General features: G+C 42.1%; 1 protein-coding gene across 5 annotated transcripts in view; it reads left to right on the top strand.

Moving 5' to 3' along the window:
- Nfib (nuclear factor I B) overlaps positions 1-25314 on the top strand; it is a 215301-nt gene that overhangs the window by 104005 nt on the left and 85982 nt on the right. For all 5 annotated transcript variants that reach the window (XM_026781900.1, XM_005352670.3, XM_026781901.1 and 2 more), the window contains exon 3: positions 16310-16363. In XM_026781900.1, the coding sequence (XP_026637701.1) occupies positions 16310-16363 (54 nt within the window). The remainder of the gene's footprint in view (positions 1-16309; positions 16364-25314) is intronic.

Here is a 25314-nt window from a genome sequence, read left to right as displayed (position 1 = left end):
TCAAAGTGCACTGGAAAGAAAGGTCCTATCAAGTTCATTGCTCTAATACCCTAGTGGGATGAAATAAATACATATTTTGAAAGTTCTATGATAGCCCCTTTGAAGTAGAGGAGTAAGTCAGAGTGGGTAGGTGACATCCCTGAAGTCACGAAGTCACCAGGGCAACTGTAAGCAAGAATGGAGGTGAGATCTCCTCCCTCTGCAAGTTCTCCAGACACGTTCTTTGTAATGGATGGAGCCAAGCACAAGGGGCCCTCTTGAAATTGCAGATGGTGTAGGTGAAAGTGCTTGGGGAGCTGTGAAGGCCCTGTTGCCAGCTTCGTCACCTCCTTGGTATAAACCAAGAAAGAGCTCTGTTGCTTAGCTGGTTCACCGCCCATGGAATGGGTCTTTCACACTTCTTCATTGACTGGACCCAAGCTACCAGTTGTTTTCTCCATTAATGAAATTTTACATTTGTAATTCTAAATATAAAAACCTCCCCTGAGATTGACAGCACATTCTGAGCAGATTAGGAAGTCAGAGATCAAATATCAAAGGTTTGCTTAAACTGCAAACCAAATACTCAACCTAAATAGGGTTGGATGGGTTGCTTGTTTGTTGTTTGTTTGTTTGTCCTTCTTTGTGGTTTTACTGAGGAATCTATCATTAATGAGTACAATGAACTTGGGACGGATTCATTTTTATTTTTTCCTTTTTAGTGGAACAAGGAAAATTGGGAATAAAATTACTTTTAATCTCCCAATTTGATTTCAAGCAGCCTTGGCGGCTGCCTTCCCTGGGGAGCAGACACAATTAAGGACCACATCTTAATGCTCTTGTTTGTTTTATTATGGTTAAAGATAACATATTTGGAGTAGAGTTCTTGGCTCAAGTATCCAGAGTTCACGGAGGCTTATGTTTGATATTGGTCCCCAGCAAAAGAAACCTCTTCCACATTTTGAAACTCAGAATCCACATGTGTTTGTTTTTGACTTCTAGTGGGAAAAATGTGAACTTAGGTAAAATATACATGTGAGTTTTTTGAATCATTTATTTGTATTTTCAAAATTCTCTGGTGAGTTTCTATTTTTTTTTCACTTTATCCTAAACAAATTGCACTTAGTTAGATACCTTCCTGGAAGTCTCCAGGGAGGAATAATGGCCTTGAGACTATCTCATCACCTCTGCACCTCTTGTTGTGTCTTAGCCTTAATGAACGTTCAGCCAAACACTAATCCAGGTAAACAGAAAGTAAGAAGTGCAGTCAATGCAAGCATGCTTGTGAAATAGCAGAGGGGAAATACCCATCCTTCAGCAGTGCTGCTGCCTTTGCCCTGGGCCAGGGGAATAAGTGCTTTTGCATGCCAGGTGAATGATTATGCCAGCCAGTTATTCCGTTTTTAAAAATCAGATCATTTTAATAAGGAATTTTGTTACTATCTTGTTAGCCTGCCTTTGCAAAGGAAATTTTGGAAAACATTTTCTTAAGACATAGATGGTCTTATCTTTTGTTATAGCCTCAAGTTTTGTTGTCATTTGAGAGCTCCATATATTCTGGTTTTCTTGGTTTGGCATAGATAACTGTAAATTCTTTCTCAATGAAGGAAAACCCAGTATTGCCACTTTTGAAACTGGCAATACTGGGTTTTCTTTCACTGAGAACGAGCAAACCTTTGCCTGTCATATTTCAGTCCCATTTTGTTCTGTCTGCTATGGTGTATGTAAAACAGATATAGAATTTTGGCCTCTAGCAAAATCCTCAGATAAGTTGTAAGAATTTGGAGGTTAGGGCCTCTTTGCCCAGTCAGTCCATATGCACACATTTTTGGGCCAATTGCATTTCTCAGAATTTCACTTCTCTCCTAGTATAATGCCAGTAATTCACTGCCCCTCTTTTGTCCGGCTTAAGTGGGCTACACCTTCTGACTCAGGCCCTCCACAGCACCAGCTTAGAGAATCCACAGGAAGCATTGGGGTGACTTACTGTTTCTTTCTGCTCTCTTTCAAAATTGTAACTTACAATGAAAGTGTAGGTTTCAGCTACTAAGTATGTAATCTAAAAGAAGGTTAAATTTTAGACCCACTTTTTTCCTTCACATTGCTGGGCTGCCCGTGTCCAGACTTCTTTACTGGAGAAAGTCTGGGGCCATCCCTGTGGTTCTTTGTGCTTTTGCAATATATCTGTGTCTGTATTGTTGAGGTCAGGTTCTTTTTGTTTGTTTGTTTTCTAGTTTCTCTGCAAATCTACAACTTTCTCACTTGGTAAACAGGACAATGAGAAACAGAAAAAGTAGATGTTGTTGCTAAATATCCTTCATGGTCATTTTGTTTCTATTTATACTGTTAAGTATTTTTTCCTTAAATGACCAACCTCTCCACTGACACAAATAATCTCAATCAGACCAAATCAGACCAAATTAAAAGATGCCCATGTTTAATGGCTGCCAGCACTCCTGGGTGTCCCTGGGAAAACACAGAGAGGAAAAGAGGGAAAAGAGGAGACCATGTGTTCATTTTCTTGGGGGGGGGCAGTTTAAATAGCCTGTGGGAGTAGTCTTGACCTTTTCTGGAGAGGGGCCACCATTTGGCAGGCTTTCTTGGAGGTGGAGTCTGGACTGCGGCCACTCCCAGGGGAGGGGGCTTGGAATGGAGTTTTCCTGCCCAACATTTCAAACTCCCTGTATATATGGATGCCGGGGATTGGAGTGAAGCCACCCAGCTAAACATAGACTACTTTCATTTTCTTTTTTTCAATAAATATATTTTTAGTTAAATTTATAAATTTTGTCATACAGTGCTCAGATTGATTAAAGTACATCTCAGAATCAAATTAAAAATGATTTAATAAGCATATTTTTTTAAGATTTATTTTTTATTACGTATACAACATTCTGCCTGCCTGTATACCCATACGCCAGAAGAGGGCACTAGATCTCATTACAGATGGTTGTGAGCCACCATATGGTTGCTGGGAATTGAACTCAGGTCCTCTGAAAGAGCAGCTGGTGCTCTTAACCACTGAGCCATCTCTCCAGCCCAATAAGCATATTTTTTTTTTTTAAAGAAAAGATGTATTTTCCTTTTTGCTTATGTATACCTGTATGTGTGGTTCTGGTGGGGGTAGGAGCACAAGTGAGTACTGATAGAGATCAGAAGAGGATATTGGATTCCCGGGAGTTGGAGTTGTGTACAGTGTTTGTGAACCACCTGATGTGGGTACTGGGACAGGAACTTGTGGAAGAGCAACAAATGCTCTTAATTGTTGAGCCATCTTGCCAGCTCCTACTAAACATGAGTTTTCAGTGAATAAAATCTCTACATGCTGTTCAGTGGTGATTGTCACAGACTTGGCTGATAGTGACCATTGTCTTAGTAAGGTCTCTCTTGTGATGATGAAACACCATGACCAAAAGCAACTTGGGGAGAAAAGGGTTTATTTCACCATACACTCTAAGGTAGCACAGTCCATCACTGCCGGAAGTCAGGGCAGGGACCTAAGCAGGTAGGAACCTAGAGGCAGGAACTGATACACAGACAATGCAGGGGGTGCTGTCTACTGGCTTTCTCAGCATGGCTTGCTCAGTCAGCCTGCTTTCTTTACAGCATCCAGGACCAATCAGCCCAAGGGTGATACCATGCTCAATGGACTGGGCTCACCCACATCCCCCAAGAATCAAGAAAATGCACCACAGACTTGACCACTGGCCAGCCTGGTTGGGACATTTTTTTTTTAACTTTTCAAAGGTTATACCTTTTGTCAAGTTGACAAAAAACTAACCCGGATAGACTTTAAAAATAAAATTTAGTTATGGTGAAAGTCTCAGTGACTGAGAGAAATATAAGGTCATGGAATTAGAACTGCATACATTATATAAAAATCCATCAAGCTCCATTCCGTGTGGAGAAATAGGTGCACAGAGGAAGGAACCTGCCCAGTGGTAGCCCGAATCAGCAAAAGGAAAGTGAGCCTCTTCTTATGGGGGCATACAGAGAAACATACCGGAAACGTGAAGGTTTCCCATTTGCTTTGGTCCTGCCACTGCTCCCAGCTGGTGGACCCATCTAAAGTCAAGTAAGAGATCTGGGCGAGGCAGTACTCAGAAACGGAGGGATGGAGGCTTCTGAAGACCAGTCGCCTTTCCTTGGCGATTCTCTTTGGGGTGTGCTGGGGGAGGGGTGTACTCTAGAAGAAAAACAATCTGAGGAAAGCAGGAAGCTTGCACACCTATATACTTTGTTGGAATTGAATCTCCGTGTTTTTATTCTACCTGACACAGGATTGAAAGGTCCTCTGAAAGAATTCTCCAAGGGTGATCTTGTTGACTAATATGTAAATTTTAAGACTGTTTTCAGAAAGAATTTGGTTTGCTCTAACTAGGACCAGAACCTCGATCTCTTTGAAACAAGAATCAACCTGTGATGGGCTGCATTTTTTTTGTTGTCAGAGCTGAAAGGAAGATCTTTAGGAGGAGGGACCAAGAATCTGCAAGGACCCTCTGTGTTCTTCCCTTGTAGTCCATGCTGTCTAGAACTCGAATAACAACGTGGCTTTCTGGGTTCTTTTAGGACTTTTCTGCAGGTTATGCACTTTTTTCTTTTTGATTGGAAGACTGTGTCGGTTTTGAAAGGGCAGCATGATAAGCGATTGGTTTAGAGAAATAAGAACACTAGCCACGGCTGTGTTCCAAGGACGGTGGGTCTGCCCTAAGGAGCTGGAAGTTAACAGGGTTAAACCTGTCACATCAGGACGTCACTGATGTACAAAAGTCTGCTATCTTTAGGGTTATGATGTATGGATGGGAAATTTTGCAGATACTTGTTTTCTTTTCGTATTTTTGGATTTAGCTTATATAGAGCTGAATTATGAGGCATCAATTTGAATCTCAATTAAAGATCAAATGGAGGGATTCTGGGCATTTTTACAGTTTCTCGCATTAATATAAGTTCTTTTGGTCTATTTCTTTAAAAGGGCTGTGGCTGTGGACCTTCCTTTCCTCATATTTTTTCTCATCTTCCAAGAAACCATATGTAGATTCCACAGTGGGTTCACAAAAAGGCAACTTAACATTCTCAGAATTATCTGTATTTGAAACTGTTTCTTAAAATGATCATTTGAAATATTATCTCATAATAAATCTTCATGTTTTATGAAGGTTGTAGATTATAAGCTTACACTGTAACTTTAGATTGTAAACGTTTTACAGGTCTTTCACACATTCCTTTCACTAGAATAATATTGATATCCCCTTAAAAATGAAGAAAAGCTTAGGTTAGCTTTTTGTGTATTATTTTATCAATATAATTTAGTGGCTTACCTCTCTTGCAGCCTTGATTTACAAGAGGAGGTTATTTTCTCCTCTCCTGTGTTTTTTACTTTTCAAAAGCGTTAGTTCCAATGACACGTTACCCAACTTGTCTTCCTGGTAAATTAGGTTCTGCCCCAAAAACAGGGACAGAAGTTCTTTGAACCACTTATCAAGGAACTGTTGGAACACTGAAGCCATTATCTGCCACAATCAGCGGGTTCCTGGTCACGTGACGTTGCTGGTTATTTCCTCTGTTATGATAAAGGTGTGTCAGAAACGGAAAGCGTTGATGGATGGACAGAACCTCCTTCACCTTTTATGGAAGTCTGTTCTTCCTTACCGTACTCCATTGTTCAAGTCAGCATTGGCGCCTTCAGGTGTGCGTGTGTGTGTGTATCTCATCTGATCAATGATTCCAAGTTCTATGATTAATAATAAACAAAGAGAGGTAATTAATCACACATTCCTAATATATGATATGATATGTAAGCCCATCATCTTTTCTATAAGCTCATATAATGTTTTAAACATAAACATTTTAATGACTTGGCAAAGCCTTGTTTTGAGAGACAGGGTTTCCCAGTATAATCCTGGCTCGCTTTCTGCTCAGAGATCCGCCTGCCTCTGCCTCTGTACTGGGATTGATGGCTGGGTCAGCCCGTTCTGATTATCACAAGGCTTACCACAAGAAGACATTTTTATCCAATTAAAAAATGTTTTAGAGAACTTGCCTATAATAAGCACTGAGAAAGGTCAAATAGGACTTTGGAATCATTGACTGAACTAACTGCTATATTGTATTTGTAGAGAAGTTACAGACACTTAAAAAGGAAAATATATGTAGGTAACAAAACAGCCTAAATTTATGGTTATTACTGACTTGACTCTAATTAGTATTCAAAAATGTTCAGGTCTTGCTTCCCAGAGAACTGTAGCTATTCGTTCAGCAGATATGATTGAGCATCTATTGTGTGCCAACAACTGTGCTGAGCTGCAAATAAAACTCAGGTGGGTCTCGATCCCACGGGTCTAAAATGTAGCAGGATACATGGACACTGACCCAGTCCTTCATTACTCTGATTGACAGGACTCCAGAGGGAAACTGGGAAGGCTTATCAGGTATGGTTTTATGGGGTGGGAGATAGATAGTAGTCAAAAAATGTACATGTTTAAGAACTTTGTAGCCTTTCTTTTTGTTAGTGTAATGAAGTGTCTTCCACCCCTCCTTCGCCACCTTTCTAAACCCTTTAGGAGCAGTTCAGACTTACGTCCTGATCTCTTCCTTAACCAGTGTTGTTTCCTTTGGTTTCCTCTTTTTGTTTCTGTTGCTTTGGAGCCTGTCCTGGAACTAGCTCCAGTAGACCAGGTTGGCCTTGAATTTATGGAGATCTGCCTGCCACTGCCCCCCAAGTGCTGGGATTAAAGGCAGCAGGGCACTTCTCCCTCCCTCCTGGTGTGGTCTTGTTGTTCCTGAGATAAGGTCTCCTATTGTTTTTCAGGTTGACCTTGAACTCACTAAGTAATCCTAACTGACCTCTCAACCCTTAAACCAGCCTCCCAGTTACTGGGATTACGGGTTTGGATCATCGCTGGCTTTTAATCCAGTTTTGGTGTTAGTTAGCCTAGTTAGTGGGCAAGGAGAAAGCCGATTCTGGCTTGCAGTCGCTTGCTTAGGGTCAGAGTACAAATGGCCGAGGAAGGTCGGTGTGAGGGAGCTTGTCCTGCTGTGGGAACACAGGTAACAGGTGAAACACTGGAAAGTCTGTGTTGGTTTGATTTTAACCTGGATAAACGATAGTAAGTCTGGGGAAAACACATGAAATGGCGTAGCGCACGGGAGACAATTGCAGGCAGAGTGTAACGTATAAGATTTAAAATAATGTAGGAAAAACTGGGGGCATGCCAAAACAGACATGGGAGCCTCTGCAGGCAGGGAACAAATGCTGACGGGGACTCCGGGGAAAGTAGCATTTATTTTTCCATACTTTCTTCTTAACAGAATTTCAGACCAAGGACATAAAGACTGATTTGCTTTCTGCTGAAATTCAGCATTTAGTTTTAAATTCTCATCCATGATTTTGAGTCTCGGGACATTCCACCTTTCATTTCCAGGTCACTCCACATGCCTTTCTCAGAATGCCTGCGTCTCTGCTACTGAGTGGGGCAGAATGTATTATGTGCTGTCACTGAAATCCAAGCTATCCCCCAGCTGGGAGCCAGTAGAGCCATCCTCATCCTTTCCTGGATCTGGCCAGGTCTCTGGAAAGGACTTGATTGGTTTTCTGTGGCCAGCTACACTGGACTTGTTCCTTGAAGTACACGGTGGCGTGTTCATGGAATATTGTGAGATACAGGCAGCGTTTATGGGAGATTAGAAACTGTACAGCTCTCTTCAGAAACTTAAAATCCAGCTGGAAATGTTTTGCTTCCAACAAACATGCAATCTTCATAAAATTGAGAAAGAAATGTTTTGAATAAATAATGCTTTAGTTTATTTCCCTCCAGTGTGAGAACTATTTTTTCAGTCAACATTGTGCCAGAGGACTCCTCCTTCTCCACACTCACACTCTTGCCTCTGTGTTTACATTACGCTGGTGCGTTCAATTCGATTCTTAAGTAGGACAGATTGCTCGGCCTTGTTTTTAGAGATAGAAAACTGGATTTGCTCCCGGGGACTCTTTCCATAACTAGGCCAGTTTAAAAACTAAACAAGGATTGAGTCAGTTAATTAATTTAAATGAGATTACAAATCAAAAACATATTATGCAATCTTGATTTAATTCCCACATTTTATTTACTTAATTGAAAACACACTGTAGAAAGTTAGCAATCTTGACAGTGACCCGAATGGTGTCTTTGCGTTCTGTACATTTAAGGCCTGGAAGGCAGAAGCCCAGGTAATCTATCCTTGGCTTGCTCAAGTCTCTCTCTGCACCAGCAGACAACACTGGACTTGATCACAGTGTAGGGTTGGGTTCAAATGCCCTAGCCTTCACCTTGGGTCTTGTGCTAGCCACGCTGTGCGACAGCCCTGTCCGTGTGCCTGGCCTCCGTGGTGGCCATACCTCTCTTGTTCTCCACTGTCCCTGTCATGTTTCTGCCTTAAGTTTCGGCACTCTGAGATTTTGGCTAATTCCATGTGGACAAATTTCAGTCTAGGGCTCAAACAAATCCTTCTAATCCTTGGAATGTCAGGCTTTGAGCCTAATCTCCCTTGTAAGCAAAAAAGTAGCTCTGTATAAGAAAGTTGAATCACAGAATTAATGGAAAAGGCAAATAGAATGTGTCTTTGGGAAGAGCTGGGGTCGGAGTGGGGGTCGTTGTGGGGAAGGAGGTAGAGATTGGAGCCTAAAGGAAGACCTGAAAGGGGAGGAGGAGGAGGAGAAAGATTCCACCCCAACTCTGTATTCGTGACCTTTTTAAAAGCAGGAAAGCACCCAGTTTGTCCATATATCTTTGCACTATTTTAATAAACATCTAACGGGAGGGAAAAATATCATAAAGCTAGAGTATTATACCACCTCTATTAACAAAGCAGCCCCCCCCCCCCCCATTAAAACTGAATAGCGTTTTAACTGTCCTGAAGGGCGGAAGATTCCTGCCGCATGCTATGTAGTGGAGAATGCAGTTATGTGAAGCCAGCTTACTGTCAGCCTGGGTGTGCATCTTCTGGGATCATCTCAGAGCTGGGGTGTGGGGCAAGATGGGCTGGGGCGTCTTCTGAGGACTGTTCCTGAGAAGCAGGCATGGTGTTAGCTCCTTACGGCCTTGTCTGTAAGTGTGTTTACAATCCTTTCTTGACGTTTCTTCTCTTTTCACATCTTCAGTTTTTTTCCTCTAATGCCACTTTTTGTCATGCTGTATGTTTAGTTTGTGAAAGCATGCGATGTTGGTGTATTGACAATGTAGGATACTCTAAGGAGAAGGGAACTGTTCTCAGCCCCTAAGAAGTCCCTGCTACTCTTTAGTTGACAATGAACTGGGTTCTCTCTTTTTCACCTGCCTAAGGCAAAGGACTCTGACAAAGGGACCTTTATCAAGCGATGACTAATTTTAGTTCTAGCAGGAGGCTATCTGTAGGTTGATAGGTTAAAGTTTGGGTTTCATTTGCTCTTCTGATATCCCTCAATATAAAAGCTATATTGTTATAGAATCATATAATTTTAGAGCCGGAAGAGTGACTACAATTTACCCCACTCAGTCCCTTCTTTGTGCCAAAAGGACCATAAATTGAAGTTGTAGTTCTCAAATTCAGTCCCTGGCTTCTTCTTTCTCATTCTTTTTAATTTTTAAAACATATTTATTTATTTGTATTTTATGTGTATGAGTGTTTGGTGGTATGTGTATCCGTGGGTCTCGCTTTACATCCCAGGATAGCCTTGAACTTGTTCCGTGGTGCAGATAGGTTGTGTGTCTTACCTCCATCAAGGTTAGGGGATTTACAAACACATGACACCACACCCAAGGACAGTTCATTTTCTGATGCTTTTAAGTTTGAGAATAAAATGAGGTCCTAGGAGATTGCTTGGAATAGAAGGCCCTTTAGAGGCTGCAGGTCTGGGCATCCCTTCACCTGCTTCTTGCTTCCTGACCCCAACTACACTGACTAAAACTGATCTTCCCTTTGTTGGTGTGGACCAATAATTCGTTGCTGTTGAAAGCGTTCATGTGAGCCCTCTCTCTGCTCCTATCACCAAATGTACGATCTAGAAGTGGGAAGAAAGCCCTGCCTTAGCCTGAACCTGACTTGTGGGAACGGCTCCTCTGTTCCCCTTCCCTCTTGCTCGGGTGATCCTCTGTCTGCATGGCTTGGCATGCTGTGCCCCTCTGTCCTTCGTGCATCAGCTGTTCTCTGTGCATGGGATTTAACGAAGCATTTCGGGTGTTTGTCCAAACATTCAGATATAAGGTAATGAATAGACCAGACATTGGTAGACACGTCGAAAGGATGACTGATCATGCAGATGTCAGAATGAGCAAAGGGGGCCCTCATAGGCCAAGGCTCACACATCAAATGTAGGTGGAAGTGAGCAAAAGTACACAGCCAGATGTTGGCAGAGGTCAAGTCAAGGTGCCTTGGTGTTTATTAAAGCCTTCGGAGTTCTTTTGTGGCTATGTGGACTGCAAAGGTTTTAGCATAATCAGTTTTGAGTTTTGTGCAGATCATTTGCAAGCAGAATAAAACATGTCCTGTATGTACACTGGCAGATCAGGCCCTTTCTTATACTATTTCAAGGGTCACCTCCATCTGATGACTTTTATGATGTGACTGTGGTCCCCTGCCATAAGAAAAATCACATTTTTTTTTAAAAAAAATTCTTTTATGTCCTGACTACAGTTTCCCCTCCTTCCTTTCCTAGTTCCTCCCCTAACCTCCCCTCTGCTCTCCCCACCCATCCTCTCTGCTCAACTTTTCTGCTCTTCAGAAAAGGGCAGGCCTCCCATGGATATCAAAACATGCATATCAAGTTGCGGTGAGAATAAGTACCTCCTCTTGTACTAAAGCTGGGCAAGGCAGCCCAGTATGAGAAACAGCGTCTCAAAACCCGACAAAAGAATTAGAAATAGGCCCTGTTCCCACTGTTAGGAGTCCCATAAGAGGACCAAGCTACACAACTAACGCATATATGCAGAGGGCCTAATCAGTCCCATGAAGGCTCCCTGCTTGTTCATTCAGACTCAGCTATGAGCCCAGGTTAGTTGATTCTGTGGTTTTCTTGTGTTGTCCTTGACCCCTCTGGCTACAGCCCTTCCTCCCTCGTTTCACTTGGCTGAGTGGTTCTCTGCAACTGTTTCCACCAGTTGCTCGATGAAGCTCTGATAATCACTGGGCTAGTCACCAGTCTGAGGTTCAGGATGCTGGCCTCGCCTCTGGTGAAATAAGGAGGCTTCCACCAGAGGTGTAGGCTAGGGTATGGAGGTGGTTTCTTCTTGATGTATTACCGTTTTAGTTGAAATTAATGTTGAAACAAATATATACAAATGTAAAAGTTTTGCATATTTGGGGGGGTGTATCGTGACTATGTTTCCACATGTATACATTTTGTAACATTTGAATCAGTTTTGACATGCCCCTTTCCTGGTTTGCATTTATTTATGGTGGGAACGTGCACAGCTCTTCCTTCTGCTTTTTAAGTGGTCTGTCACCATCCCTCCAGGAGCCCTGCCATTCCTTCTGTAACTGTGACCTGATGGTCCCCATCTGCCTTTTCCCGTTCCTCCATCTCCAAGCTTTTAATTTGTGCATTCCTAGCACACTGGGTCACTTCTGAGCTTCAAGAAAAAAAAATATGATATATAGTATTTAAATAAAAAAGAAAAAAAAAACAAGTTTAGTATTTAGGGTCAGCAAGATGGCTCATTGGATAAAAATACCTGGTGAGCTGGGTTCAATCTCTGGAATTAGTATAAAAAGTGGAAGGAGAAAACCTGACTCTACAAAAGATAATCCTCTGACCTCCACGTGTGTATCATGTAATTTGAGGCCATGTGCACAAGAGTAAATTAATGAATAAATGGATGAATATTTGTAGATCATTATAAACCTAATAAAAGTATATAAAGTGTGACTGTGTGCCAAACCCTGTGAGCTTCTGATAGGAAGGCGCCAGGATCCTTACTGATTGCCATTTAGTCATTATGATCCTTAGCAACTCAGTTCTGATCTTCCCACTAACTTACCTCAGAGTGTAGCAGTCAGTCATGTCAGCAAGTTACTGCTTGGTGACAACCATTTCACAGGATATTCTTTACTATCACCATCTATACAAACTTTTGTTGAACTTTCACCAGATTATCTTTTTTAAAAAAGCAGTTTTGTTACTTAGTGGGGAGGATGGACAGTAATTTGACTCAGAACCACCTCTCTTTAGCACATTCCTCAGTGAAGAAGACTCAGATGAGATTAACAATGTATTCCAATAGGTATCAAAACATGCTTTTGTCCCGACTTTTCTGAATTCTAAAAGTGACTTGGGATGTGCTGAAAAATGGCAGTGAGGGGAAGTTGGGGAAGGTCGGGTCAGGTTCCCAGAAACATTTACTCTGCTGCAGGGTCACTTGGCTGTGTGTGATTCCAAGGTTGCATCACACAGTAAGAAACGAGGGTGTCTGAACAGGAGCACACAGACAGTCATTTGCATAGGCCCTGAAGAGCAGTGTTCTAGGGTGAAGTCAGGCTGGAAGAGCAGGACTGGATGGGCTGCCTCCCGAAGAGGAGTAAAGACACTGGGTCACGGCTGTGGAGGCCATGCAGGAGTGCCTGTCCTTAACCCAGGGGAAAAAAAAATCACAATTTAGAGATTTCATCACTCAGTTTTCTTCTTCCCAAAGACTGACTTAGATGTTTAAATCCATACTTGTGAGTAGAGAGTGTGGTGGGATGTTCACGCTTGTGACCCCAGTCACCAGGGAGGCTTAGGCAGAAGAGTTCTTGCAGCTGCAGTGTGAGGTCCATCTTGAAGAATCCTAGAGATCTTTAGAAGGAAGCAATACAAAGCCAGTTTTGCCTTTGAAAAGTAATACAACTCAGTTATGTGGAGTTAAACCCAAAGGAGAAGAAATGTGAACAATAGAGATCTAGGTGAAGAACTGGTGAACAAAAGGTGGGGAGAAGGCAGGTACCCTCTAGGTCTGCCCACTTTCGCCTTTCCTGGACTCCAAACAGTGTGCTGGGCGGCTCTTAAACCATTCCTGCCAGCCTCGCCCCTTAAAGGCTTCAGCCTCCAGGAAGGTGATTGCATCAGCTGCTTGTCTCTCCATTTTGAGCATGGGATCTCTGGAGAGCTTAGGGCAGGGCTGCGTCACCTCCTGCTGCAGGGGTCTGGGACTAAGGCATTGACATGACATTATGACATCATAGACTCTGGGGTCGGGTTCACAGACCCAGCATAGATATTCCTAGGTACTTGCACCATTATGGACACAATTTAGCTTCTTCCTTTTCTCTCTTCCTTCCTGAGAGTTAGTCCATTAAAAATCATAAGCGTTTTAATGTGTTTATGTTGTTAATAATATCTCTTGTGAATTGATGGTGTAGGATGTACTTGATCCAGGACTCAATGCTTGATCTCCTTGCAGAGATTCCAAGGTAGATTGTATTATTGCATTTTCATGACAAAGGTGCAAGATTCTAAAAGCTAACCGATTTTTATACAAGACCACATTAGAGGGGACAGAGCCAGTATTCAGTATACTGCCGCCCTCCCTACACACACATCGCAGGGAAGAGATTTGAACAGAGTGATGGAAGTGGTTAATGAAACCTTCGAGTCTGAGTAATTTGACCTGGGTGGTGATTTGCGGGGCTTTTAGATGTGGTCTGAAAAATTCCTTCTCTGAAGTCAGCCACAATAACAGTTCATTCTTGGGTTCTCTGCCAACTATGGCTCCCTGGTTATTTCCTTCGCCAGCACTTGGAATTAAGTGACTGATCTAAGGTGACATCTGAGTAGATTGCAGTGTTAGAATTCATCACATGAGAAGTCAATGTGTCACCTGCCCTCGCGGCAGCCCTCGTCCATGTTTTGGGAGCACAGTATTTGCTCTTTTGCTTCACGAGAAGGTAGAGGTTTTGCAGTATGAAGGATAACCTGTTCCTGGGGGGTGGGGCCCAGTAAACACCAGGTCATTATAGACAGCAAGCCTGTGGCAAGGTTATTTAGCTTTCTCCCAAACTCTTACAGTGTTCTTAGTGAATGCATGTTTGTTTTTAGTGAATAGTTTTTGTTGTTGTTGTTCTTTTGTTTTGTTTTGTTTGTTTCTGTTCTGAAGACATTGGTCTGCAGTTGTTGGAAAGTAGAAGAGAGTGTAACCTTTAACACAGATAAGACCAGGAGGAGCAGGGCAAGAAAGGCTGCCCCAGTGGGTTGTGGGACACTGTGAAAGTAAGGGCTGCTCTATGGCTAGCTGGTTCTCAGGAGAGACACAGCACCGGTGTAGCAGCAGAGGTGAGGGAGGACATGGGGGCCATCTTGCAGTCACTGCAGCCTTACGGAAGGCTTAGGTTTAAAGCCCACAGCTCCTGGAATGGGGCTGCTGTGCCGTTTACCTGCTCATGATCCTTGCAGCCTTCTGAATTGCTGGTTCTAGATGCGCTTATCCTAGAGTTGTGGACATGTGAAGTGGTAGCTCCAGGGAGGAAAGAGAAAAACTGTGGAGGGTCTGGTCCATGACCCTGACCCGGTAAATAAGAATCTCAGCAGGCTGGATGTCCTTGAAAAGTAAGGGTAAGGCCACCTAAGTGGAACCCAGAACAGAGGCAGTGGAGGCTGTAACAGAATGAAGCCATTTAACATTGTACTGGAGCTGTTACACTCTAGGCTTCAAAAGTGGTGGGGACTGCATTCTCTTTAAAGGAACAAAGAAAAGATCCTTCTGTTAAGTTATGGGTCAGCCAGCCTTGCCTCAGCTCCAGAGCTGGGTTCTGGAGAGGAGTTCTGGCCTCTGGCTGCAGGGGACACTCTCTAATACAGTCAGGTCATTTTCCAGTTTCTTTTCCTCCATTTTGGGAAGTCAGGAGCAAGGTGAAGGACACTGTGGGAACCACAAATATAAGTTTGCTAGGATTTCGTGAAATATACTCTAGAGTAAAGAAAAAAAGTCAAGGAAATGGAAGGATTACATTCTTCACCGTTAACCCTGACCCAGTGAGCAGGAGGCAAAGGGCAGGGATAAACAACCGGGTTTCCTACAGGAATACACTAACAGCGTGCCCCTATGCTCAAGAATTGACGAACAATTGCAGTATTTTAATCACTGACCTGACATAACCAAATAACCTTGATAAAAAGAAAAGCAGTCCGATTTAATGCTTAATTCAGTCCCTTCGCTGCCTTGAGTGTAAGGGCAAGGTTTTGAGGAAGAGATTCGTGGGTTTATGGCAGTGGTGACATTGCCCATACCACGTTTCGGTAAAATTCACTATTGTGCCCGAAATTGCCTTTTTGTAGGCAAGCAGAGAAGGCTGCTGAATTTGAGCCATCCATCCCTCTGGCATACCCTGCACGCCTAGCATATTTACTCCATGAACAGCCCCGGGAAGACAAAGAGGTAGACAGGCTATATGCCCCTTTCTTCCCGGTGCAGTGGGCTGTGGAGACAAAACCCCAGCACTGGAACCAGTGAAAAGATTTCAAAGCAACTCCCACCAGTAAATGTGTAAGAACCCAGGGCAGATGACGCAGATAAATGTGGATTGTCCAGGGAGGCAGAGGAGCGAGCCAAATACAGCAGTGTGGATTGGTGGGGACAGGCATCCTGGCGGACGGTGCTAGTCCTCTGAGCCCATTCTGTGGGGTTGGTGAGGAATGGCGTGGACTGCGTGATCCAAATGAGTGTGGTGGCCACTTCCTCCTTATCTAGGAATCTGTATCTCGCAGATGGAGATTAAATTGATCCAACAATTTGCTCTCCACAAAGCCATGTCGGTTTTCCACCTAGTAATTTATGCTTTTCCTGGTGTTTGCAAATCGATTGCTATTATGGGATGCAGAGAGAACTGGGCTGGGATCCAGTAGGTTGGGGGGATTACTGGAGAGATGTGAACGGTCGTGAGAAAGCCTTGGAAGAGAAGCCTCTTGTTTTGTGTATTTTTACTCTCTGAAGCAAAGCAGATTTTTCAGGTTTTTTAACAGTGTTCTTAATTATATTTAGATTGTGTCTTTTAAGGGACACTATCTGCTTTATTTCAGATTCCTACTATCCGGCCTTGATATTTGCCTAACCTTCAGATGGTTTCAGTGGCTTTGCAGCCAGACCTCTCAATTCAGGCAAGCCTTTCTCCACCCCAGCCCATTATAGATGAGTAATTGTTCCCTTTGACGAGGATATGTGTATAGGCTTCTATCAGCTTGATGAATAAAATGTTGTTAGGAAAAGCTTGGGAAAGTATGCTTTATTTAAACACTTCACCTCATTGTTGGACCTTAATTTTCTTTTTTTTTTTTTAAGGTCCTTCTTAGTATTGTGAAATTCTTTCAAAACAAATTAAAAAGAAAACATATTCTGTGATTTCTTTACAGATTCTGGACAATCAGGAAGTCCAAGCCACAATGATCCTGCCAAGAATCCTCCAGGTAAATATGTGTCCCCGGACGTGTGCACCCTGACATTGTTGGAGAACAAAGGGGCCCTGTATAGATCAACACCCATAATTGGTCAGCTGCCTGTTCTCTTCTGGCAGGCAGTGGGATTGGGACAAGATGTGATTGCATGTTGGCCTCTGTACTGGGAACTGCTTCCCGTCTGGGCGGCAGTGTTCACCTGAGCACAGGCGGAGGGTTTCACTTTTCTGGTATCTTGAAAAGCTGATTCTGACACATTTAGTGGAAGTCTTTTAGGCATTTGAAAAACAAAAACTTTTTTAATCGTTTCTTTAGTGGACAAAACAAAACAAACAAGCAAACAAACAAAAAGCAAAACAAAGCAAAAACCTGGTAACAATTTCTGTCCTCTTCCAGGCAGAGTGCTCTGGTTTAGGAAAGGCGCTGGCGAGAGCTTGCGTTTCTATAAAGGCGGTTGGCAAGACTGGTTTTTTTGCCGTCTTCAGTGTAAGCTGTGTCTGGCCTTCTTTACTTTTAGATGGAAATGGATTGAGCCAGACCTGAGAATGGGCGCATGCCTTTTGGCTGTCCTTGGGGTTTTATTCTTCACATCTTGAACAGATGGCATTTTGCTTTTGATTTAGAGCAGTATTTTTCCTTCTCATGAGAAAAGAGTATGAAATTAATAAAGAATTGAAAATTTCCATCATCATAAGAATTTTAATTGTATCTGTGATTTTTGTAAAACGGGTGATCTAAAAATATTCTTAGCAAAAACAAAAGCAAAACACAATCAACCCCGAAGAGTCACACTTGCCCTCTGTCTCTCCCAAATGCTCACCTGCCATTTCACCGGAACAGACCACATCGTACAAAACGTCAGAATCCGAGATTTCTCCTAGTTTCTTTCCTTTCCTTTCCTTTTTCTTTTCCTCTCTCTCTTTCCTTCTCTCTCTCTCTCTCTCTCTCTCTCTCTCTCTCTCTCTCTCTCTCTTTCTCCCTCCCCCCCATTTATTTTTGTTTTTTTTCAAGACAGGGTTTCTCTATAGCTTTGGAGCCTGTCCTAGAACTAGCTCTTTTAGACCAGGTTGGCCTCGAACTCACAGAGATCTTCCTGCCTCTGCCTCTGGAGTGCTGGGATTAAATGCCTGCACCACCACTGCCCAGCTCAATTTCTCCTATTTCCAATTACTCTAAAGTTTTAGTGCCTGGCTAATAAGAAGTTGCTGTACTTTAAGAAATTACAAATCAGAAAAAATAGATTAATTTGTTCCTAAATTATTAGAGGAATGTGGCAATCAAAATACAAAAAAAATTATTTAATTTTTTGGAAACATGTATATTTTTCTACATACATATTAAGCTATTCTGTATAGAATAGTCTGCTAAAATTATATTATTTGGCAAAATATTATAATCTGTGATGAAAACCCCAATTCAATACATATTATATACTCTAAAGGGGAAAGTATTAATTCAATATGTATTATATACACCAATGATGAAAAGTATGAATACAATTCTTATCTTAAATTTATGCTGAATTGATTTTCCTTGATGAATTCACTAATGCAGCAAACTGAGAGCAAAGCATAAAGTATTTAAATTAAAAAGAAGCTTTTAAAAGCCTCTATACATTTTACCAATAAATAAATAAAAGGTAGGAAAACACCTTGAGGAGAAAAGGGTCAGTAAATCTTAAAAGCCAGACTAAACCAAAGGCTGTCTGTGCTGTTGTTTGCCTCTGAAGGGCAGCTCGAGAGGAATGGCTGAAGTAGCCCCTGTGAAGAGCATTTCTGAGCAAGTGCAGAGAGGCTCAGGGGATGCTGTCTGCTGGTGCTGGGAGAGCTGGGCGGAGCTGGGCAGAGCTGGGCAGAGCTGGGCGGAGCTGGGCAGATGACCTTCTTGTGCTCATGCAATGGCCAGGTTGGGTTTTCAGTATTTGCCTGGAAGGCTAGTTAAACTTCTCCATACCTTGTAGAATCTCTTAACTTTTTCTGTTTTTATAAAGAAAGCAAACAGAAATCAACTAGGGCACATCAGTTTCCCCAACTTTCAAGATTCTTTGGGGGACGTGTTTTCTTGATATATGTCAAAAAATTAAGACGCTAGAGTTAATTCATTTCAATTAAAGTTGCATTTTCATTGACCACTCAGGAACAGCCATCACTTGACATCATGCTTTGGACATCATTGTAGAGCTTATTAAGGAATTTTTGTTTTATTTTGAGACAGCCTCTCTTAAAGTGTTGAAAATTTTTGATAAAAGCAAAATTACATTCTACAATATTTTGAAATAAGCCAGGCTTTTGGAAGTAGATAATATTTTTCAATTTTAAGTGTAAGAAAGCTGTTCTTGTCTTACAGTCAGTTGGGATAAACAGATTCAGCAACCCAGGTATTGGGAGTTCAGGAGACTTATTCTAGGATGCGGTCTTTATCCTGATTGAGTATCTTAGGAACCACAGTTTGTTTATGGGAACATTCCAGACTAGCGTCACAAGCAGGGACACTGAGCTCCTGCTGGCTTCCACGAGAAGCTCAGCTTCTCCAAAAGGCGGCCTCCATGCCCGCACACCTTTCAGTGTTAAGGGTTTTTGCCAAGAGATGTAGAACTCACGGGGATTGCCCTGTGTGCTACAGTGTGTGCTTCCCAACTGCTTGGGAAGAGGTGGCAAAAATCCCAGGCTTCAGGAGCAGGGTAGCTCAGGGAGTCTATTCCTGACCGTTGACCCGAAGATGGTCTCCCACCCAGCACACCTTGCATCTGTCTCCAAGCTGCCCCACCCCTCCTGGGTCTGACAGAGGCACTACTTCTTTACTGATTGTGAACATCTCTTTAAATGATATATAGTATTTCTACCTATTTAATTTTTAAAAATTAATATGCAACTAATTGATTTTATTATTTCATTTTTACATGTCTCATACTTTGCTCTCCACTCTCCCGCCTCCCTCTTGTTACCTGGATGCCCTTAAACACTGGACTGTGGACCTTGACAGATAAATGGGTCTTTATTTTGGAGCTCACTTGGGATTAGTGTTTCAGCACAAGCAAACAAAAACACATTTTGGGAGAAAGGATATTTAATATTTGTCATTTACGAAGGAAATAATTTCTTGGTACTGGTAATTTATAAAAGCCTTCAAATAGTCTTTATGGAAGTTCCTCCACCTGCTTGTAACTTAAGGTTTTGTTCTGATTCTTTTTTTTTAAGCTGCGATGATTAGTTGCATGGTTTTTTTCACAGTCAAGGTGCTATGCAATCACAAGGTACCTGACAGCATTGCGTAGTGGCGCTCATTGAAAACACCTGGCCATTTCATTGTCTTAATGCTTGTGACCGAGTCTGAGATTGCGTATTTATCCTCACTAAATTGATCCTCAGTAGTTTTCTAGTAGTTCAGATGTCTTTTCCTAGTCATATAAGTGGCTCTGGTGGGTTAGTAGTAACGGGCTGAGGGACTTGGGCTGAGATCTGATTGTGTTTCCAAACACCACCACTACTTGTAGGAAATGCATCCTTGGATAGTAGTCTTGGGTTTAGCCTGGATTTGCTGTTATTTCGTATCTATATTCCTTGGGCTGTGACCCTTTAGATTTCTTGAGCTGAATCAGCTGCTTACTGCTGGAATGGAAGGCTATCAAGAGAAAACAGCAATCTGGAAGCTGAAATTGGTCAGCTCCAAGATGACCCACCAGTTTAGAGTTTAGGAAGGCTGTAGTTTTATGGGAAGTTCTCTTGGCTGGTAGAGCAGTTAAGAAATGTTGGATCCCAGAGCAAGTCCTGTAAATTTTCTGATGTAATTTTTTGAAGTACTTCAAATTTCATTAGCCAGAATTTTCTTGTTTAGAGTGAATGGGTATACAGTTTAATTTCCAACTTTCTTTTTTCAGGAGTGTGTACTTTGGTGTGTGTGTTGACATTTGCATATGGTTTGGCATTATATGAACCTTGGAGCTGTGTATTGTGTGACCTTAAGTCAGCCACCTTCAGTCCCTTCTCTGTAGTAAGGACAGACTTGAGTAAATAATTAAATTGTGTGAAGAATCTCTGTCACCTACAGCAATGTCTGTCTTCCATTAAGAAGTTGCTTAGGTCATACAAATTTCTAGTTGCTCATTCCTCAAACATATTTGGTAGATCCCAAAATGGAAGCCAACACAGGGGTGCCACAAAACTAATAAAAATCAGTTAGTACTGACTGAGAAGATGGCCCAGCATCTGTAATGGTACTTGGTACCTGCTGGCATCACTGGGGCCCATGTTTGCCTAACCTTCCAGTTTATTTTTTTAAATTTTAGATTCGAGAGTATACATAACAGTATTTTTCTTTTCTATTTTCATGAACAGACAAATGTTTTCAGGTTCTCACAGTCCAAGAAAAAGGAAACTTCCTTTGGTATTTAAAATCATAACCTACTCTTTAAAAGCCCATACCCACTCCTTTTTATATCTTCTCTTATTTTTGTCAGTCAATATTTTTTAATAGGTTGAAGATACATTGCTTGATAATACCGATGAGTAAGCTGTGGTATAGAGAACACAGTGAACTATCAGAAAACTTTCTCCCCACAGCAGACTACATCCGTAGGAATGTCCCGGAATGAACAGTTCACAGTAGTTAAAACCTGACAAGTTGGTAAAGCTTCTAAGTAATTTAAGAATTAGATGTGTGTCAGTCAAAAATCAAAGGGTTTCTTTTTCTTGGTAAATTAGCTTCAGAAACATTCCCCTCCCTCATCTTACTCGTGTGGAGGCATTGCTCAATGACGTCTTTAAATGCTCAAAGTCGGGCCAGGATTGAGACGAAAGGGGGAGCAGATGAGGGAAGCATTTCCCCGCAAATTGTTCTGCAAAAGCCAGAAGGAAGGGTGCCTAGCCCTCACATTCTCACATTCTAAGTTTTACAAACTGAATTCCAGGTTCTTATGTGTAACCTCCTCATCAAAGCTGGTCTGCCTAGCAGCTGGCACCAAGCCAGGCCTTTACCACGAAGCTGGCCTGATCGCTTGAAATAGCTAATTCGCTAAAAGAAAGGTAATTTAGGGCTATCCCATGAGATCCCTAGAGAAGGAGCTTTCCTTTGTTTCTTCGCCCACCTCGATGGCCAGCTTCATCAGGCACAAATAATGGCAACCACCACCGGCTAGCAAGTTCAGGAGTGAATAGTACATTCTAGGTAATGAAGTTCTAGATTTGATTGAGCTCAAAATGAGGAGCAGAAGCAGGCGTTTCGCTTTGGGAGTTTGGAAATATCCATCATACCACACTGAGTATCATTAACAAATTAAGAAATTTCTGAGCAGACCATAAGTAAAAATTTCACCTGGCAGTTACTTATTGAGTGTCTACTTTGTACATGACACTAGGCTAGATGTTGTAAAATATGAACTGTACTTAATCCCCACCCCTTCCAAGTTTTGACTACGAGAATATACAATATTTTATTTATGCCAGGAATTAAATTTTTCTTAGGGCTTCAACTGAAGTGTTTCAGTTCAGAGTTGTGGAATACTGATTCTGATGTGCAGGGTGTGTGAAAAGTGGGAGGAGCATCAGGTAAGGGGGTGACATTTCCCTCCTGAATCGAGGTCTGTCTTTGGCAATCATCATGAGGTCACGAGGAGACTGAGCAGGTCAGCCAGCTTCTCACAAACTCGGCTGTCTCCACACCGTTTGCCAGGAAAAGGTGGAACACATGGATACTTGCGGGTGTTTCATAAAAATGAGTTTAGTTTTTAGTCTAATTTTGTTTTGTTTTTCTTATATATTTTTTCTCCAGCTTGATTGGTTGGGAAACCTTCCCATAAGAGGAACTGTTTGATATGGGGTCGAATGTTTTTTTTTGTATTGTACTTTTTTGGATCTAGAAAGCAGACAAAAGCTACAGGACAAAAGAAGGGAAGTGGAATAAGAGAGTCGCCTAGGATAGGTTTTTAAATGGGGGCAAAAGAAACTGATGTTTTCCGGTTCATAGCGGAATAGGACTGGAGTTTTTAGATAGTGAGTCTGTTGCGTGTCTCTTGGTGTATAAAGACAGTTACACCAACTGTAGCTCTTAATACTGTCAGGAGAATAAGTCAGTCTCTGTTAGGGGATTGGGCAACCTTTCCCCTACCGAGACATTATCTCTCAGACCTTCGCATAGATCTGTACAAATGTTTTTTTTTTTTTTCCCAGTTGTCTCCCCATAGTGTCCCTACCTTCCGAAGCCACCAATTTTCCATTCTCATTAAAATTTGTCTGTTTATATTCTTCCCAGCCTTTCTCATCTCTTTTTTTCTCCATAGATTCTTACCAGAAACTTCTATTTTATCCTTTAGACAAGCTTTCCCTACCAAAGGCTCTTCTCTTCTTTTTTCTAACTGGACTGAAAGGCCATCAGCTCTGTAAGTGGGCTCATGGAGTGAGTCTCTTGAACGCATGACTTTATAGGAGCTAGGCCCAAGTGACTCCTTTCCATCATGTTCCAGTTTCCCTATGCTTTGTCTTGTTTTCTGTAAGACAGGTTTCAACCCCTGGAGTCCAGACTGCTTCCAAGTGGTAGCTGTCTTCCTGTATCAGTCACCAAGTGCTAGGATTTTGGGTGTGAGCCACCACGGTGGCCCACATTCTGGAGTATTGTTGATTTGAGTGTATTCCGTTTAAAACTTGCCCCTTCCTTTTGAAACTAATACCTGTTAGAAGTCCAGGAATTGATGTTTCCCTAAGTTCTTATAATGATTTCTTTTTTCCCTTGTCTTGGTCCTCCAGATTTTCAGTACCTCCTATCTATGAGTTTCTAGACTGTGTTCATTTTTCATTTGGCCAAAGGTAGTATACCATTAGAGCAGATTCCTCTTCTCATGCCGCAGGCCCTTGTTTCCAATGACATGTTCGACTTGATCCCCCAGATGTTCATGGCTAATTTAAATGTAACACTTTCAAAATTAATTTATGTTCTTTTCTATCAAATTTACTTTGCTTTCCATGTAAGTATTTTAGCGTTATTAGAATCACCCAGTCACTCTGGGTTGTGACTTTCTTAGGGACCACTCTCTTACCTATATACTCTCCTTTGGAGCACCAAGTTCTCAAGTCTGTCACCCTAGTTTGAGTTCTGTCTTAGTTACTTACACCCTGACCAAGGCAACTTATAAAAGCATTCAATTGGGGGCACATGGTTCCAGAGGGTCACTTGGGCACAATAATATTGTCTTTTTACAAGGGCAGGTTGGTTCAAAGACTAGTCTTAGTTCTTCAAGTTTTTTGTTTGAATTTTAACTGTTTTAAGGTTTTGTAGTGTCTGAAACTACGTAACCATGTAACACGACTCCAAATAAAAACTGTACCATACTGACGCAGGCACTTAGCTTACACTACACCTAGTTGCAAAAAACTTCCCAGAAGGCTTAACAGAAATAGATTATAGTGTGTTCAATTTTAAGAGATGTTGCTGTAACATATTTTCTCTCATTGTTGAATGTGTTGGTTCTCCACAGACAGTCAGAATTCCCACACAAAAGTCCTAAGTACTCTGTGGTTAGGTTTTGCCTGGACCTACCCCTCTGGGCACTATTTTAGTGATTGTTCCTTCCGCCAAGTGTTTTGTATTCCTTTCACAGAGACTGCCTGTCTAAAATCTCCTCCCAGTTTAAGTCTCCCTCCCCGCCATTTATTCCCAAACACTGCTTTTGCAGGACACAGCTATGGATTAATAATGCGAATCATTTTCCTCCTCAGAGCTGGAATGTGAGGACAGTTCTCTAGTCCAGAGTGGGCTGGCTTCCTAGGCTGGCTGCACTCAGTGCCATCTGTTGAGTGCAGCTTCCTGCGCTCACGGCCTGCACAGGGCACTGTGGCACCCTGGTATGGAAAGAGGGAGGGGCCCCGTAATGATGCGGCTTGAGCCCAAAGCAGTATCGCGCAGTATCCACCGCTACTCAAGCCTTCATTTTTTGTTCTCTGGTAGACTTAAAAAGTGCATTTTAAGAGACCAGGCAGGTCTACCAGAGTCTTCTTTTTCTTTTTCCTGTGAATGAAATAATTTAAAACAAGGACTTGTGTGTGTGGCAATTTGATTCTTGCTACATTTTATCTAACAATGCCAATGAACCTTGCATAATTTAGCAGGTTTTGATTTTCAAAGTTGTTAAGAATTGGGGGGGGGTGTTTTATATAAGCGAATTTCCAGAGCCCATGTCCTTTCTCATGCTTATTTAATAAACTAGAAATAGGGCCTGACTCTTGTTTTCTTGTTGAAATGCTTTTGATTATTAGTTCCACTAAAGCTATTCTCCCATTTCCATGTCTTCTGTAGTATTCAGGAGTGATAAGACAGCAAACCCACCTGACCTTTAGGCTTGACCTTTTGATCATTAATAAAATCAAATGCAGGGCCGAGGAAGTGGGTCATTGGGTTCAGTGCCAACTGTGTGAGCACGAAGACATAAGATTGGATCTCTAGCATTTATGTAAAAACAGAGAGTGGTGGTCTTTGCTTGCATCTATAACCCTGGTCCTGGAGGAGTGGAGACAGGGGCATTCTCAGAGCTCCCTGGCCAGCAAGCCAAGTTCCATGAAAGACCTGTTTCAAAATGCTTGATGTAGAGCAATAGAGGCAGGCCCCATAGGCTGACCTCTGACCTCTATTCCTGTGCTCAGACTCATGAGTGTGCACCTGCACGAACATGTGCAGGCAGATTCACACACACACACACACACACACACACACACACACACACACACACACATCTGAAGTCATGATATTTTGTAAATTGCTGCTTCCTCTGGTTATTTTGCAGATTGTTTGTAATGCAGTGGATTTTCGCTTTAGAATTCGGCGTCTTGAACTGTTGTCATCTTCTGAATTGAACTACTCTCTAGCCAGAGCAATATTTTCCTAAATAAATAACAGGATCAGCATTCTGCTGTTTTAGTCTCAGCCGTGCTGGGTGATATCTAGAAGAACCCCTCTGCCGCCACCACACACACACACAC

Source organism: Microtus ochrogaster, chromosome 10, assembly GCF_000317375.1.
Source record: "Microtus ochrogaster isolate Prairie Vole_2 chromosome 10, MicOch1.0, whole genome shotgun sequence".
In the NCBI taxonomy this organism is placed as follows: domain Eukaryota; kingdom Metazoa; phylum Chordata; class Mammalia; order Rodentia; family Cricetidae; genus Microtus; species Microtus ochrogaster.
The sequence above is the reverse complement of the archived record's forward strand: the minus strand, read 5'-3'. Positions and strand labels throughout refer to the sequence as shown.